This window comes from Balaenoptera acutorostrata, chromosome 3 (genome assembly GCF_949987535.1).
Source record: "Balaenoptera acutorostrata chromosome 3, mBalAcu1.1, whole genome shotgun sequence".
Lineage (NCBI taxonomy): Eukaryota > Metazoa > Chordata > Mammalia > Artiodactyla > Balaenopteridae > Balaenoptera > Balaenoptera acutorostrata.
In genome coordinates, this window is record NC_080066.1 from 143,982,415 (window position 1) to 144,000,180 (window position 17,766).

At 39.2% G+C, this 17,766-nt stretch overlaps 2 protein-coding genes and 1 non-coding gene across 3 annotated transcripts in view; 2 read left to right on the forward strand and 1 right to left on the reverse strand.

Moving 5' to 3' along the window:
• Positions 1-6,291: 6,291 nt before the first annotated feature.
• LOC114238191 (small nucleolar RNA SNORD2) lies at positions 6,292-6,360 on the reverse strand. Its single transcript, XR_003623603.2, has one exon. It is a non-coding gene; the product is annotated as a small nucleolar RNA SNORD2 (small nucleolar RNA).
• A 4,754-nt stretch (positions 6,361-11,114) lies between these two features.
• On the forward strand, positions 11,115-13,598 carry HSPA2 (heat shock protein family A (Hsp70) member 2). Its single transcript, XM_007184283.3, has one exon. The coding sequence runs from the start codon at positions 11,328-11,330 to the stop codon at positions 13,242-13,244; it is 1,917 nt and encodes a 638-aa protein (XP_007184345.1). The 5' UTR covers positions 11,115-11,327; the 3' UTR covers positions 13,245-13,598.
• Positions 13,599-13,938: 340 nt separating this feature from the next.
• Positions 13,939-17,766, forward strand: part of PPP1R36 (protein phosphatase 1 regulatory subunit 36) — a 36,473-nt gene continuing 32,645 nt past the window's right edge. Inside the window, exon 1 of the mRNA XM_057542701.1 lies at positions 13,939-14,010. Within this exon, the coding sequence (XP_057398684.1) occupies positions 13,939-14,010 (72 nt within the window). The remainder of the gene's footprint in view (positions 14,011-17,766) is intronic.

The following is a 17,766-nucleotide window of genomic DNA, read 5'->3' on the forward strand; positions in this document are numbered from 1 at the left end:
TGGTGGTGGTTGGCAACTTTCTCATTGATTAAACAATAGCTGTTCCTCTATATCACTAGTTAAGGAACTTCTGTATTTAATAGATCTCCAGAAAATTCCCCAAAGAACCAGTCTAACAGTTAAGTTAAACATAAAACTTGTCATTGTTGTTAACAAAACACTAAATTAGTACCAACCAGAAGAGAAAACCTGAGTGTGTATGTGCACGCATAGTTGAGAATAAAGCAATTTGGTATATTAATTCTAAATGGGTTTTATGAGTTACACATTTTTGCCATTAATCTACTTTGATCAGTTCCTCATCTTTCCTCACCACCTCCACCTCCTTTGTAACATATGCTTCTCAGTGATACAAGCATGTGCTCTGAAGGCACCTAGCACTGATAATGCCTAAGATCCCAGGGTACCAAAAGGCACTGTGGGAACATATCCTTGTGGAATGTCTCCCATCTCCTGATACCTGAGGTGCAGTAAATGGGGTGACAGGATGAACGCCAAGGAACTGAAGCAAGTAGAGTTAGATTTGTTGTTAAGAACTTGAAGCTGTGGCCCAGATTTGGAAACCTATGAACCACCCATCCCAGGGCTCTCAGTAATCCCATCATGCATTTCATTAGCACTCTTTGCACTCTTCTAAACGCTTTACAAATTAATTTTAATTAATCCTCACAGCCTTATGAGGTAAGTATTCTAATTTTCCAGATGGGGGACTGAGGTTCAGAGACATTGAGTATTTTTCCTAAGATCACACAGAAACTAAATACTAGAGCTGGAATTTGAAACTAGGCCTATTTGATTTCTACATTCCTACTTAACCACTAAGCTACATAGTCCACCTAACAAAAAGTACAAAAAAGGCCTTTTCAGCTCAGTAACACATATGACAAAGCTCCTATGAGACTCTGTGCTCCTTGTTCATCATCTGTCATCTACTGCGCTTAGTAGGGTACCTGGTAATAGTGGGTACCTAATGAACATGGTGAATGTGAAAATACATCAGTCAGAAACAAAACATTTGTATTTGAGCGGATCATTCAGAATGATATTTTAGAAATAATTACTAAATACTCTTATGTTTTAATTTTCCTTTATTTAAACTTAAAACATTAAGTGGTATATCAGCCATTTTTCCGGGCCCATGATAGGTGCTCAACTAAAAACTAATTTGAGTTCAACTTCTATATTTCTACCTCTGTGACTTTTTGCCCCTCTGTTTTCCCTATTCCCGATCTTTATGTTTTAATCTCTCCCACCAGTCACCATTTCCTTTTATCAGTTATGAGACTGATAAGTAGACTAATTTAAATTATTTGAAAATCTTCCTGCAAAAAATCAGGACCCCAGAGTAACCAGTTTTCCTCTTTTTGCCTTAACAGATGATGTGGATAAGAAATTTTTCATTTGTTTGGCTAAAAAACAAAACAAAATACTTAATTACCATATTGTAATTGATTAAAGTTTATAGAGCAATCTAAGTTTGTCTAAAAATAAAAGTTGGTTATTCTAGCCATTTATAATTCAATTTACCAAAAATACCTATGTATTTCTAGTGTAAACTTAACAATGTTACTTGTAAAAGAAATGAAAGATAAGTTCAGGAAACAACAGTTGTATATCCACCCTAACCTAGCAGCAAACCTTTAAGAAATGAATAGCCTAATGGTTTAAGTGAAACAACGCCCCTCCCAATCTAATCTGATTTTAATTTCATGCATCTATTGCCTGATTTCTAAAACCTATACAATAGGTTTTACTATTACTATGTTAAGTCTACTACTTTAATGATCTCTCTACCAACTGCCAAATGTTATTTTTTTTGAAGTAAGAATAGAAGAATAAATGGTGAAGATTCCATAGATAATATTTATATAATCACTTAGGTGGCCCACTTTCATTGCCTTCTATCAAACTCAAGGACCTATTCCTTGGTAACATATGGGTAGAGTTTCATAATAAGAGCAGGTGAAATTTAGCTACTTATAAATTTATATGCTGGTAAGAGGCAAAAGTGCAAGGGTTTAGAATGTTTGTGTCTCTAAATATTGGTAAATATAAATATTAACTAAATGACAATAGTGGCTTATAAATTCATGCTAATTTTGAACCAATTTAATACTACTTACATACTTACATGCACGTGCTTAGTTGACTTTAGCATTAAGAAGTTAAATCCATATAAGTTGCTCCCTTACTATATTTAGGAGAACCAAATCATTGAGGTCCATTATTAGTGGCAAAATTGTTCATCCTTTCTATCAGAATCCACCACAGATCACTAGTGGGCAGGAAGCCATTTATAATTTTACTCACCATCTTACTCATTTGCTGATAAAAAAGATGGTGTGAAGATTACAATTCAGTACTTGGCTCTGAATTAAATGTATCAATGTACTAATCACCACTGTAATAAGTAAAGATCACAGGAAACTCTAGGGCCAAAGGATGACACAAATGTAAAAGACATGATTTCATGAGTCAGGAATATTAATAATTTTAGGTGAAAAAATTTGCATAACTCTGTACTTACCTATTTGAGAAAGGAATAGTTAGGTAGACAGCTTATGAAATCCCAGTTAAGCTTTATTTTAAAAGTTACTATGTTGTTTTTATTCTACTTCAACCAGTTGCTTATACCAATCAGAATCAGCAGAGCTCATTTTTAGATGACAGAAATATAAACATCCAGATTATGAAAGTCATCGTTTCTTTCAAATGCTTATGTGTTCCTTGATACGGAAAAAAATATTTAAGAGACAATTTCTTTTTTACAAAATTAGGGCAAATCATTGCTGTGAAAAATATAATTCTACCCAGAATCACTGGGGCAGCTTAGGAATTTGAAGGAAAGTTCTTCCTCTTGTGTGTGTGTGTGTACTTTATTTTCATTTGCAGAGTGTAAAACACTTAACATTGAAGAGAACAATGTTAGCTTGATGGCTGAAGGCATTCAGTAAAAAGAACACAAACTTGTTAGATCTATGTTTCATTCAGAGATTTGCTATTAACAAGTTCATTGTAAAATTATTTTAGTTGAAAGAAAACACTTTTTAACTGCTTCCTTCCTCCCTACTTTCCTCTACCTGGCTGCCCTCCTATCTTTCTGTTACATATTTATGAGCCCTACCCGTTCTAGGTTAGCTCACGTAAGAAAAAAAAAAAAGGTGCCCCAATAGCTGAAAAATTATATTGGTAAAAAGAACACCTTATATTTAAAGGGTACGGTGAGTTACATTGGGGAATAAATTAAATAAATCTAAGTTCTAGGATCTGTGCTTTTGTTCCCATTCTTTATTCTAGTAACAGTGTGCCGGCCTGGTGCCAAAAGTCATGAAATTCTGACCTAAGAATTATGTTGTATCTTGTAGAGCAGTCAACTTGTAATATTATTTTTCTTGAGTTTTGTCTTTTTCTGTGTGGCAGTGGTCAAATAGGGCCTTCTAAACCTCTGGAGAAGTGAGATCTGAATTTGGAGAGGACATGGGGAAGAATCAATCTTCAACAGATAATCTTTAAGTCCAGACCCAGGAATATCAGATCTGAAGTGACAGCATCTTTTCTGTCTTCTGACAAACCTCATCAACCCCAAAAGTTCCAGTTGCAAGGATCCAAGAAAACTCAGTAAAGATTACTTTGGAATCACTTTGTTGTGACAAAATTGATTCATGGTGACTCTCCTGTTATTTGTGAAAAATCAGCTAAAGAAAAGTAACTAGAATATTCATACAACATCAGTGGTTAAAGCTACACTAAAATGAAACTCTATATACTAATTATCTTCAAGAATCCCTCCTAAAAGAAAAGGGCTTGCTAGGCTACTATAAATACATTATAAAGCGAGGTAATCACATATCTGTGTAAATGCATATAATTCTAAACTTAAATGGAATTACAGTTTACATATCATGAAATGTAGTTTCAAAAATTTCACCCCAAAATCTGTAGCTTAGAGTATAAATAAAAAGATGTGGGGACTTCCCTGGTGGTCCAGTGGTTGGGATGTCACTCTCCAATGCAGGGGGGTGCAGGTTCGATCCCTGGTTGGGGAGCTAGTATCCCACATGCCTCGCGGCCAAAAACCCAAGACATAAAAACGGAAGCAATATTGTAACAAAATTCAATAAAGACTTCAAAAAAAAAAATGGTCCACATCAAAAATAATCTTAAAAAAAAGAAGATGTGGGTACAGAGAAAAAAACGTGTAAGACCAATATTTTACCAAGAAAAGATAATCTAGTTATTGCTTACTGTAATGTAACATTTGCCTTTCTTCTTTTTTCACTGTTTATACCAGTCACAAACTTGATTATTAATATTAATGAGGCTCCATTTTAAGTCTGTTACTTGAAGGAAAAACAGAAGTGGTATTATTTCAACAGTGGTATATTTTCACAAATCACAGACAACCAAGAAGAATGTATCTTAAGACACATTATTTTCTTCTCAACTTAGCAATGTAACCTAAAAAAGCAGAATAAGCTTCTGTTAAATATTTATTCTTGGTATTAATATAAAATACCATGCTTCTCAGCTTTAAAATTTCAAGATAAAATTCAACTAAGTATTGAATGAAACAATGGTTAACATGTTTAAAAATCCTTTCATGGGAAAATGAAATGTTTGATGATATTTTAACCTGAAGATAAATAGATAGATAGATAGACAGATACACATTTCTCAACCATATGAATCTTATAGCCATATTATTTCCATATTGTGAGTATATTTGTAGTTTTGGTTAACTGCATACCCAACTCAATATCATCATCATCATTATTATTATTGTTTCTTCTGCAATATCAAGATGTTATATATTTTCAGAAATGTTTATTTTGTTTTTATGCCTATGTTTTCAAATGTTTTAATAAGGAGTTGCACGAAGAGATCTAACTTAGAGTATATATCATAGCAGATGAAGAATTTAAGTCAATTAACATCTCTAGCTATAAAGTAGGATAACATGACTATTCATTCTAATAATTAGACAAACAAAAAATCAGAAAGAGTTGATTAGAATGTGATAATGGGTACAGGGGTGAAAAGGGAGATGAGAAATCCACTAAAGACTTCAAATTCATATGAATTCACCTGCTTTAAGAGAAATATAACAAATAAGCTTAAAGAAGTGTTAGAGTCTAAAACAAAAACAAAAACTATAGCTAGTCTTCTAGAAACATGAAGAAGCATATAGAACTGCAGACTTCTAACAAATAAATAGGAAACAGTAAAGATGAATACTATCAATAATTAAAGGTGCCAGATCAATATAGTAGAAACTCAACAGATAATTTTTGATTTACTGGTGGAATTAGATTTACAAAAGAAATATGGCTTAAATTCTGACTGTACTAAACTACAAATGTAATGAATTACAGTAATTATAAGTGATATAAATGCATTCCATAATGTGATTATTTTCTGTATATTAGTATAAAATGGAGTTACTGGGTTACATAGAGAATTTTTGTTACATTTTTTTAATCTATTGCTTTACCTAATAAAATTTCCTCCTCTATGTCCAGAAGTTAAAATGTCTGTATATTACTTTTATTTATACTGTACTTTTCCAACCTGGCTCTTTTAAAAAAATTATTTGACTGAAAAGTTATCAATCCTTTTCACTCTATAATACCAAAATAATAAAGTATTTGATATAGCTAATTATGGTATTTCTGAGAAGCTTATGAAGTGCACAAAGATTTACTAAAATTCTTATTTCCAAATCCTGGTTTCTTTCAATATAGAATGACTAGAAAAGTACTATCTCAGAGCAAACACAAACGGCAACAAATTAGGTTTCCTCATAATATAAAAATAGATAATTATTTATAAAAATCCACTGACATAGTATTTAGTTCTTTTAGAGGGTTAATCCATTTCTCAAAATAATTTATTCAGAGAAATAACTTCCTTACCAATATAATTCATTTTGTTCATTTTCAGCTTAAGAAGTTGTTTTTCTTTTTTTTTTTTTATTAGCACCTTTTAATTATTATTTATTTATTTATTTGGCTGTGTTGGGTCTTCATTTCTGTGCGAGGGCTTCCTATAGTTGCGGCAAGCGGGGGCCACTCTTCATCGCGGTGCACGGGCCTCTCACTATCGTGGCCTCTCTTGTTGCGGAGCACAGGCTCCAGATGCGCAGGCTCAGTAATTGTGGCTCACGGGCCCAGTTGCTCCGCGGCATGTGGGATCCTCCCAGACCGGGGCCCGAACCCGTGTCCCCTACATTAGCAGGCAGACTCTCAACCATTGCGCCACCAGGGAAGCCCAAGAAATTGTTTTTCTTTTTTCAAGGGATCAGCAATGAGTTTTCTCTTCATTTCAGGTAAGTCCTTAAAGATAATTGCCATAATTTCACAGAAGTTAATAAGCATTAGCAATAATGGCATGTTGAATCTCAGTCTCCACTTGTAAGACAACAGCTTCACTTCTTTCAGATTATTTCAGACTATTCCACAAGAGTCTGTCCTCGAGATTAGCACTCTACAAAACTGAAGAAGGTACAGTTTGTCTGCTATTGCACAGATTCACTTCTTTTCTGGAAAAGCCTCTCTTCCAGGTTTGGGGCTTAGCCTTCCATACAAGGCATGGTAGTGTCCTACCCCAGGCTACTGTGTATCTACAGTTCAATTAGAACTTTTAAAGACTGAATTTTTTAAGACTCAAAGAAACAGATGGTGAAATTTTTCCTAGAGTGACAAGTGACTGGAGAAATGTTTTGGGACGAGGTACAGCCGAAGAATTATAAAATTGTAGTATTTATAGAGATCTTAAATATAACAGTTGAACTCCAGTTTGCTGATAGGTCCTCAAATTATAGGCTGCTACTGACTCCACCTTCTCTTCAGGCCAACATTACCTCTTCAAAACAATCCACAACCTTTATGAAGGTTGTGCCTGGGTAGAGATTGAGAGGGTTCCAGAAAATCTGTAAATTTTTTTCCTAGTAATTTTGGAAAAAATGTATTCTTGCTCACTTAGTCTCCTTAGGGCAGGCCTGACTACCCAAGCACACAGTTTTAGACCTCATCTTATTCATCTTTGTATCTCTAGGTACAAATATTTTCAGATGTGAATTTGTTTCAACTTTTGGTCTCTGCAGTATTATTTAGTTCAGAAATGTAAGAGGTAGGCAGAGAACCTTCCTCTTATACAGGAAAAAACAAGTTATTATTTCCAGTTTTTTTTTGTTAAATAATATGCCTCAGGTCACTTTTAATAAACATTGAGCTAGTAAATTACTACTGTTTTCCAGGTACTCTTCTGGGTTTGGGGAATTAATCAGAGAAAATTTGATACCTATTAAAGCTCTTGTTTTTTCTAGACTGTATAAAATCTCAGTCCTTGGATTTTAAAAATATTTTGAAACATCCTACTATTTATAATCTGTCAGATTATACCTGTTGAAAATCAATAGTAATTTCTATGTAAATAGTAGGATCAGAAAACTTTCAGTTGAATGTTAATAGTCAAGCTTTAAAAATCAATTGTAAAAGTACAAGAAAATTTAGAAAAATTACTGATAATCCTAGCCTCTAAAATAACCATTTTAATGCAATTTTCATATATATGATTATCCTACATATAGGATAAGAATATACAAAAGCCTTGTATCTTATTTTTCCCCTTAATTATACCAAGAACATTTTCCCATGTCATTAAAAATCTTGTAAACAATTTTTAGGGCTACATAATAATCCATGACTATAATTCAAAACATCATTTTCTCATTGTCAGATATTTAAGCCATTTCTCTTTTATCATTGTTATCATAAATAATATACCTGCATGTTTTATTATTTCCTTAGGATAAATCCCCCAGAGTAACGCTAAATGAAGGGTATGATCATACTTAAGGTAAAGAAAAAATATTGTCACATTGCCCTCCAGAAAGATTGTACTAATTTACATTCCCACCAGTAGGGTTTACCTGTTTTGCCACACCATTACTGGCATTGATGAATTTCGCTGGATCATAAATTTGCTAATTTGACCATTTTTAATGGGCTACATGTTTAATGCATTATAAGCCACAATCATCAAGTAGAAAAGAACATTTTAAAAAAATCAATACAAATAAGGAAAAATATAAAAACTCCAAGAATGGTCAGTATATGATAATGTTCTAGGATTGCAAAAGTTTATTTCATAGGAAATAAAAATGCAAACATTGTGTCTTTTTGAGAAAAGCTCAGGATGCTATTTAAAGTATGAAACTTATGAAATATCAATTTACTAGGTGAAAAGTTAGAGCAGAAAAAATACATATACCTAATGAAAATACAGATAAAATTGCTACTCTGGTTTCAGAAAGCTGTGTTAAAGATGAATGTGGGACTTCCCTGGTGGCGCAGTGGTTAAGAATCCGCCTGCCAATGCAGGAGACACGGGTTCAAGCCCTGGTCCGGGAAGATCCCACGTGCCACAGAGCAACTAAGCCCGTGTGTCACAACTACTGGACACGGAGCCTATGCTCTAGAGCCTGCGAGCCACAACTACTGAGCCCACGTGCCACAACTACTGAAGCCCGCGCACCTAGAGCCCGTGCTCCGCAACAAGACAAGCCACTGCAATGAGAAGCCCGCGCACCGCAACGAAGACCCGATGCAGCCAAAAATAAATAAACTTAATTTTTAAAAAAAGATGAATGTGGCAGTTAGATTGCAAGATTTGTTTGCAATAACTGTGCATAGAGGACATAGTTACTATACAAAAGAACCTCTCCCTTCTGAAGCTGTAATTTTAGTGTTTGCATGTAAGAACTGGCATGTCTGCTTTTTTGCAATCTTGCTTTGCTTGAGGTAAGTGTGTGAGGACTGTCTGAACACAAGAGATCTGAAGAGATTGTGTTTCTCACAATTCTCTTCTGCTTTCAGTTGTAGTTGGGACCCTGTCCCTAAATCATATCATATCATTAGTTCTACAAAGAATTTGTATTGCTCTCCAGCCCACTAATTCCCTCCGCTCCCTTTTTTAACTACACAAAAGACAAGAATTTCTAAGAATAAAATCAAGAAATCTGTACTCACAATTTAAGGCAACTTCAATAGAAACTTTTTGATCTTTGTTTTCCTAATTAAAAAAAAAAAGTTTTCCTGGTTCAAATTTTTTAACTGCTTTTGTGGAAAAAGAGATGTGAATTGTGAAATATTAACAAATTAATAGTAGATGTGTTTTTAAAAATTGGAAATTACATACACAACTAGATAAAAGAAACTTAAATGTCCATTGATTGACTTAATTGGATTCTGTCAACATTACTTTTTGGTCACAGATAACTTTTGTGTTTCTCAGACAAAAACTTTTCTCCAGCACTGTCCCAAACAACTTTGATATTAACTATACATTAGCCTCCTTCAAAGGAGTTTCCCCTTCCCACAGCCTCAGGAAAAAGATCACGGCATATAAAGCTCTTAAATGTATCTTGTCCTCCTGAAGAGACTGTTTCTGGTTCGTATCCCTCCCCACGTAGGGACACTAATCTTCCGCACTGAACTTGTAGTTGCCACCAGCACATGCCGCTCTCATCTTTGCCCATGCTACAACCCATGCAAAGAATGGCAAAGGTCAGCACCTGGCTCAGGCATGTCACCTCTTCCAGGAAGCCCTCAGGAACATACTTTATCCTGTCTAGATGTGCCCCCGCCTCTGTGTTCCCTATAGCACTTCTCTCGAATTATTTTTATCTCTTTATTGGGCTCTCAACCTCATAAAGACAGATTATTTTTGCATTTGTCTTTTTACCTCACATCCTGGGACTTCTTAAAGCTAACTGAATTACTGTCTCCAGCTCCCCCACATAATGTGAAGGGTTATCGCTGTTTTGTTACTGTCCTCCTTCCGGAGCCCATTTATAGGAGCCTGCCTCTACCACCTATCACTTGGTGCCAGACAATACCTCCAGACCTACTCCCATATATTCCTCTTAAACGTTACAGAATAAGTTGCGCTCCTTTTCACCTACCTTCTCTGAGAGTTTACGCCTCTAGTGTAACTTCAGCATAGCTAAAGAAAATAATCTCACTCAGTTGAGCTCATTCATAAACATAACTCAGTCATAAACATGATCGCGCGTGCTTAGCCTGGGGTTGAGAGAATCGTGAGAGGCGTTGAGGCTGGGTTATTTTATGGTACTTCAAAGTGTGGGTTTTGACTATAGACTTCCTCGTGAAGAACTCAAAGCGGCGGATAAAGCACTTGAAACGGAAAATAAGGAAAGCAGTGGAGAGAACAGGGAGGTGAAACTAGGAAGCTTAAAGTGGCAGGACAAGCTGGGAAAACGGAAAGCGAGGTCGAGAAAGTTTACAAACACTCTTGGGAAGACGAGTTGCAACCACTCCCGTCTCCCACTCTGCAGGCCGCCTCGCGCGCGGCGCGGAAAAACGGTCAGCCTCTCCGGGCGCTCTCCCGGGCTCCTGCTGTCCCCGCCCGCCAGGCAGTTTTCATCCAGCGCTCACACTCACTGAGACGCTGCGAAGCACGCAAAATTAAATTCCAGGAGGCCGACGGCCCATGCTAGGAACTTCCGCGTCATTTCTCTTTGTCTCCCCCCCACCCCCGCTCCTCCCCGGGGGCAGGAGCCGCCCTCACGCCCAGGCCAAGCCAAGCCAACGCCCACGCGCCGGCGTTAGAAAAATGCCTGCTCTGGCCCTAGTTCCTCCTGGTCACCAACTTAGAATAAATTGCCCCGCCCCTACGAGCTAGGTTGGTGGACACACTAGGAACTGGACGGCATCTCAGGCCTTAAGAACTGAGCGAAAGGCCAAGGTAGCTCCCCTCTCCGCGCTCCCCTTCCGCGCCTCCTCCCGGCGCCACGCCCCAGCACTTCCTTCCCCACCCTACTTGGGAGTCCGCGCTGCTTATTGGCCGCGTTTCCTGCCAATCCAACGGACGTCGACGAATCCCGCCTTAGGAAAGGCGAAGATCGCGAAAAGGCGTGGGGCGCGAACCTAAAGCCCCCAAGCCGCAGTTTGCTAGTGAGCCTCGGAGGCAACTGGCCGCCTGGGGCGCGTGGGCGGGGCCTCACTTGCATAACGTCCGCCCGTCGCGTCCTCGCGCGGGCCGTAGTCCCGCCCCTCACCCAACTAGAAGTCTGTTGGGCCGTAGGCGGGTCACTCCGGCCCAAGCAAGCCTGTGGCGGGCGGTCCCGAGAGCGGATTGGCTCTGAAGGCGGCAGGGAGGCGACTATAAGAGTGGGGAGCCGAGCGAAGGGAGAGGCATACGGTGGTTGCGCTCGCGGTGCTTGGTGCGAGGCGACCGTTAGTTGAGGCCGCGGATTTTCTGCCCTTGGTGTTGTCGTCTAACGTCGCTTGCCTGTCTCAGTCAGGATGTCTGCCCGCGGCCCGGCTATCGGCATCGACCTGGGCACCACCTACTCGTGCGTGGGGGTCTTCCAACATGGCAAGGTGGAGATCATTGCCAACGACCAGGGCAACCGCACCACCCCTAGCTACGTGGCCTTCACCGACAGCGAGCGCCTTATCGGGGACGCCGCCAAGAACCAGGTGGCCATGAACCCCACCAACACCATCTTCGATGCCAAGAGGCTGATCGGTCGGAAGTTCGAGGACGCCACAGTGCAGTCGGACATGAAGCACTGGCCATTCCGGGTGGTGAGCGAGGGAGGGAAGCCCAAAGTGCAGGTGGAGTACAAGGGAGAGATCAAGACCTTCTTCCCGGAGGAGATCTCCTCCATGGTCCTCACTAAGATGAAGGAGATCGCCGAAGCCTACCTGGGGGGCAAGGTGCAGAGCGCGGTCATCACCGTCCCGGCCTATTTCAATGACTCGCAGCGCCAGGCCACCAAGGACGCGGGCACCATTACGGGCCTCAACGTGCTGCGCATCATCAACGAGCCCACGGCGGCGGCCATCGCCTACGGCCTGGACAAGAAGGGCTCCGCGGGCGGCGAGAAGAACGTGCTCATCTTCGACCTGGGCGGCGGCACCTTCGACGTGTCCATCCTGACCATCGAGGACGGCATCTTCGAGGTGAAGTCCACGGCTGGCGACACCCACCTGGGCGGTGAGGACTTCGATAACCGCATGGTGAGCCACCTGGCGGAGGAGTTCAAGCGCAAGCACAAGAAGGACATTACACCCAACAAGCGCGCCGTGCGGCGGCTCCGCACCGCCTGCGAGCGAGCCAAGCGCACCCTGAGCTCGTCCACTCAGGCGAGCGTCGAGATCGACTCGCTCTACGAGGGCGTGGATTTCTACACGTCCATCACCCGCGCCCGCTTCGAGGAGCTCAACGCCGACCTGTTCCGCGGGACCCTCGAGCCGGTGGAGAAGGCGCTGCGCGACGCCAAGCTGGACAAGGGCCAGATCCAGGAGATCGTGCTGGTGGGCGGCTCCACTCGCATCCCCAAGATCCAGAAGCTGCTGCAGGATTTCTTCAATGGCAAGGAGCTGAACAAGAGCATCAACCCTGACGAGGCGGTGGCCTACGGAGCCGCGGTGCAGGCGGCCATTCTCATCGGGGACAAGTCAGAGAACGTGCAGGACCTGCTGCTACTCGACGTGACCCCGTTGTCGCTGGGCATTGAGACGGCTGGCGGCGTCATGACTCCACTCATCAAAAGGAACACCACGATCCCCACCAAGCAGACACAGACCTTCACCACCTACTCAGACAACCAGAGCAGCGTGCTGGTGCAGGTGTACGAGGGCGAACGGGCCATGACGAAGGACAATAACCTGCTGGGCAAGTTCGACCTGACCGGGATTCCCCCGGCGCCCCGCGGGGTGCCCCAGATCGAGGTCACCTTCGACATCGACGCCAATGGCATCCTCAACGTCACCGCCGCCGACAAGAGCACCGGTAAAGAAAACAAAATCACCATTACCAACGACAAGGGTCGTCTGAGCAAGGACGACATTGACCGGATGGTGCAGGAGGCGGAGCGGTACAAGTCGGAAGATGAGGCCAATCGCGACCGAGTGGCCGCCAAAAACGCCGTGGAGTCCTATACCTACAACATCAAGCAGACGGTGGAAGACGAGAAACTGAGGGGCAAGATTAGCGAACAAGACAAAAGCAAGATCCTCGACAAGTGTCAGGAGTTGATCAACTGGCTCGACCGAAACCAGATGGCGGAAAAAGATGAGTATGAACACAAGCAGAAAGAGCTCGAAAGAGTTTGCAACCCCATCATCAGCAAACTTTACCAAGGTGGCCCTGGCGGCGGCGGCAGCGGTGGTTCAGGAGCCTCCGGGGGACCGACCATCGAGGAAGTGGACTAAACTTGGACTCGAGTCAGCGTAAACCTCTTTTCCTTTCTCTCTTTTTCCTTTTGTTTTTGATTCTTCTTTGAAATGTCCTTGTGCCAAGTATGAAATCTATTGTTGGGAGTGTTTAGCCCGGTGTATGCTTATGAAAGAAAAGGTGCAACAACTTAGTTTAATTATAAAAGGTTAGTTCTAAAGTTTGGCTTTTAAAAACATTATTTGAGGTTTGTCTTTAATGTATTTTGCGTATTTGCTGACTTGAGCGTTTTTGGTTAGCTTAGTTTGTACATGGAGTTTTGAGATGGGAAACCTGAAGTTTGCACACGTTCTGTGGAAGCTTGGTAACAATAAAATATACAGAAGCTTGAACTGTTTATTTTTATGTACTACTTTAAGAGGAAAGTGAACATTGCAGTAATGTTAAGGGCAGGCATACTTTTTGCAAACAAATGCATAAATACAAATTTAAAAGTAAAGCTGAAATTGATCTAAAAATTATTGTGTTGGAGTTTTCAATTTTCCCTTCTTACTGTTTTACCCATGTTGGTCTTTAACTAAGATATTAGTATAAGATGAAATTTATCTAACTCAGTCTTGCCTAATTTTCTGATGAGGTTCCTGCTTTGAATTACCAGCAACTTAAGGGGAAAAGATCTGGGTAAACGTTTTCCCCCCTTTTAATACAGAAACCAGAGTGGGGTCTGACAGTATGCCCAAACTCCTAAGGCTTGGCTTAAGTATTCAAGTGAAAATCCACCTGAATATTCCAACAGAATACAAGGTATGTTCCAGGGTTAAGTACAGAATGATTCTTTCTCTAAACAAAAGCTGGGGCAGGTGTTGTCTTCTGATAATAGCCCAACATAGTATGAAACAAGTTGCTTTCTGCAACATACAGGTGCCTGAAACAAGATCCAGCAGGCAAACGTTAAAGCCACTTAATACTGACTCCAAATTTAGTCAAATTTGTTAACTTTAATTTTCTAGTAAAACAGCTCAGCTTCTGGGCTTATGGCAAATTCAAGAAGAATATGTTTTCAGCAGTTAAATTACTTGCAGGTTAGAGGAAGATAATATAGTTTTTTCTTCTGATTTGAGAATCATAATGCCTTTTCAATACCTGCCTTAAATCACTAGAATATATTTCTGTTTTAGAAGACAAACTGCAAGATAGTCCTGTATTTCGTCAATACACAACTTGTCCATTTTCCAGTATTTCCGATTTGAGATTGTTACAGATGGGAATATTACAATCCTTTGAGATCCACTATCCTGGGCTTAAGCTTTAAAATCCATATCCTTAGGAGAGGAGGGGGTTCATATTTTAGTGGAATGACACATCTGCTTTGTTCTGATTGATTCTCTTTAAGGAGAATGTGGAAGAAATTCAGTAAAAGCTGATTGGAAAATGCATAGTTAACCTAATGTTTTCACCATACAGACATTTTAATATCGTCTTCCGAGTGATGTAGATTTGCTTCATGTTGCTCATAACAGTGACTTATAGAAGCTAATTTTAAATTTAGTAGTGGACACTTCCATATCATGCAGAGATTAATTTTTGAAATAATATAAAAACGAGAGAACAAAGCAGCCTAAAAATATTGAGCTTTAGTAATGATCCTCTCACAGAAGAGCTGACTCTTTGTACGTATACTTTTTTTCTTTTTTAGCAGGTCTCATTTGGGTGGGGTGGGGAGATAAAAAGGCAGTTGTGAAATTGCTTCAAAATAAACATTTTTAAAAAGGTAGTTGCTCTTTACACTCTGAAAGCTGGACATAACTTGGGTTTTTCAGTGCTCATGCCAGGGTGGAAAGTTTTCAGCAAGGAGGCGTTAAGGGTGTTTCATTGACTGCAGATAGCATCGTATAAATATTTGACAAACTACCTTGGTACTAACAGAATCAGGTGATTAGTAGCCTTAGAGTGACGTTTAATATGAGTTTTTACCAAGATAACACACATTCTTAACCTTTTATTAGTCCTTTATTGAAAGTGTTTATCCCTTGCTTTACCTTCAAAGTATATAAAGTATAATGGAGTCTTTCTGTAAGTGCAATTTGTTATTAGTATGACTCATTTTAGACCTCATTTTGGGAGAGATTAGTTTTTAAAGTATCAGAAAAATGACCAATGGTAGTCTCTTTGGCCTGGCCTCTGGTAACCTGCTGTAACACTAACATCAATCTATGTAGATACTTCATTTTCCATTATTTTGAAAAGTAATTTGTAAAAGTCCTAGCCTCGAGTGTTTTTAATTCTGTCTTCTCAAATTTACCTAGATCTGAACATTGCTAAGATAAAGCCACTGAAGTAGCCATTCAGTGTTTCCAGGGGTCAGTTGAAACTGGTAACTCGATAACTCCTGGGAACTCCTTAGCAGATGTTAGATCAGCTGTAGTCAAATGATAATGGAAAAAGTACTTGAGCTTAGGATGAGGCTAAATTACAGTTTAAGGAATAATTAGCATCACTTGAACTTGAAAGTAGTGTTATGCTAGGGACTAGTTGTCATGACTAAAGCTAATGCGATACATATAGAATGCTAAGGGATTGAAAAAGTACATTTATCAGAATGGGGACTTAATTTCTTCTTATCTGAATGTCTGATTAACAAAATGGCTGTTTTGAGGCAATGAATCTAGACACCTGTCAAAATAAGGCATAGCAGGTTGTTTACAGTGTTTCAGATGTATGAAATTTCAAAACAAGCTTACCCTAAATTTTTTATCATATTAATTTGATATGTGTAATGGAAATGCATGCACTTGACTTGTGTATTAGGAGATATTAGTGCTCTTTACATCTTTAAATTTAGCATGCATGGTAGGATATTTAATGTATCACCTATTCAATATGTCAAGGAGAGCTAAGAATTTCTTTATCCTATGTACAATTTTAAACATGAATATAACCTGGCTATCTAGATGAAATCAAAAGATTTCTTTTTATGAAGCTCAAATACTGGGCCCATGATAAGGTATTCACCTACTTTAAGTTGAATGTAGTTTATAAAAGTTGTATTGTGGGGTATATTTCCCTTGCTTTTGAACACTGGAATTGAAATTTTAAAGTATCTCAGATCCATATGTCACAAGACAATTGCTAAGGGAATACATATATTTAGGTTAAGGAACAACAGGAATATTCAATTGCTTCTGTATAATGTGTAAGTAGGTATGAGAAAACTGTTGTGAAGAACTATCCTTAAGCATTAAAATTAGATACAGAATTTAAATCCTTGAAGAAAAATTATGGATCTTTAGAGAAAGAGCCAAGTTTTTACTCTTGATATAGCTCTTGGGATGGAAATATTTTAGGGTATATGTATTTCTAAAATTTAATAGAGTAATACTTAATGTTGAAATGTCTTTCTCTTAGAACAAATGAAGTCATAGGCTCTTTTCCTCCACCCCTTTAAGTATAGATCGGGATGTTTGTGAATTGAAGATTGGGGAAATAAGCAATCAAAAATGGAGTTGCTAATTCAAATACTGGCATTGCTGTTTTCTTACATGTTCGTTTTAAAAGTAGAATTATAACACTTTGAAAATCTGTCCATTATGACTTTTTCATAGTATAAGCATGCATTATATCCAGTTAATATCTTGGGCCTAAAATTTGAGACCAGCAACTTAGTTCTATGTCATATGCTCTGAGTTCTTTGACCTTGAGATATTTATCTTAACTAGGCAAAAAAAAAAAAAACAACTTTCCCTCACAGGACACTTGAAATTATTAAATAGTTTAGATGGCACCTTTATCCCTACTTTATAGCATCGTGAATTGTTTGGTTTTTTTTTTAAAGAAAATTATATTTCCATTTTAGGTTGTGAGTTTCTCATGCCATTTAACAAAAAATCTAACTGGTGAAAAATCTAACCTAAGAAATGAGTGGGTCACTTTTAAAATAAATAATGATTTAGAGCCATAAAAACAATTGTTTTATTCCCTCTTTTGTTAGGGCCTAGTGATACAGAAATATAAGATGGTTCCTTAAGAGTTATCGAGGCTTTCCTTTAAATATTATGTCCCTCTACCACATGTGATGTAACTTGTCATGTAACTTCTCTGTAGGTCATTGTTCTGGGCTCTCAACGCTTTTATTTTTACCTTAGTTTTGTATTTTAGACAGCCTAAAGTTAAACATGGTAAGGTATAAAAGATCTTTGGTTTTCTATTAGCATTTCTTCACTCATTGAGATAACTGAAGAGGTTGCCTGGAAGTGTTGGGAATGGGTACCATCCAGAGTCCTTGGTCTCTCTCAGTCCTTTTTGGAGCTTCAACTCATTATTTCTCCTCTTCCCACCCAAAGTTAAATACCCTGCTTGGAGAAAAGCTTTTGGTGATTGGGATATTTTGCTAAATTCTTTTTAAGTGAGTCATCTTGTAATAAGCCAGCCTCTAAGGCTAGAGCCTGAAAGCAGCACTGCCAGCGTACAGGTGGGTTTCCTTATATCTGAGCCAACCAGAACAGCTGCCAGCAGTGGACTCAACTGAGTGGAACATGAATCTAGGTGATTACAATTTTATAC

Bases quoted from the DNA above. Each gene is read 5' to 3' on its own strand.
- HSPA2 (XM_007184283.3), top strand. From the start codon at position 11,328: ATGTCTGCCCGCGGCCCGGCTATCGGCATCGACCTGGGCACCACCTAC.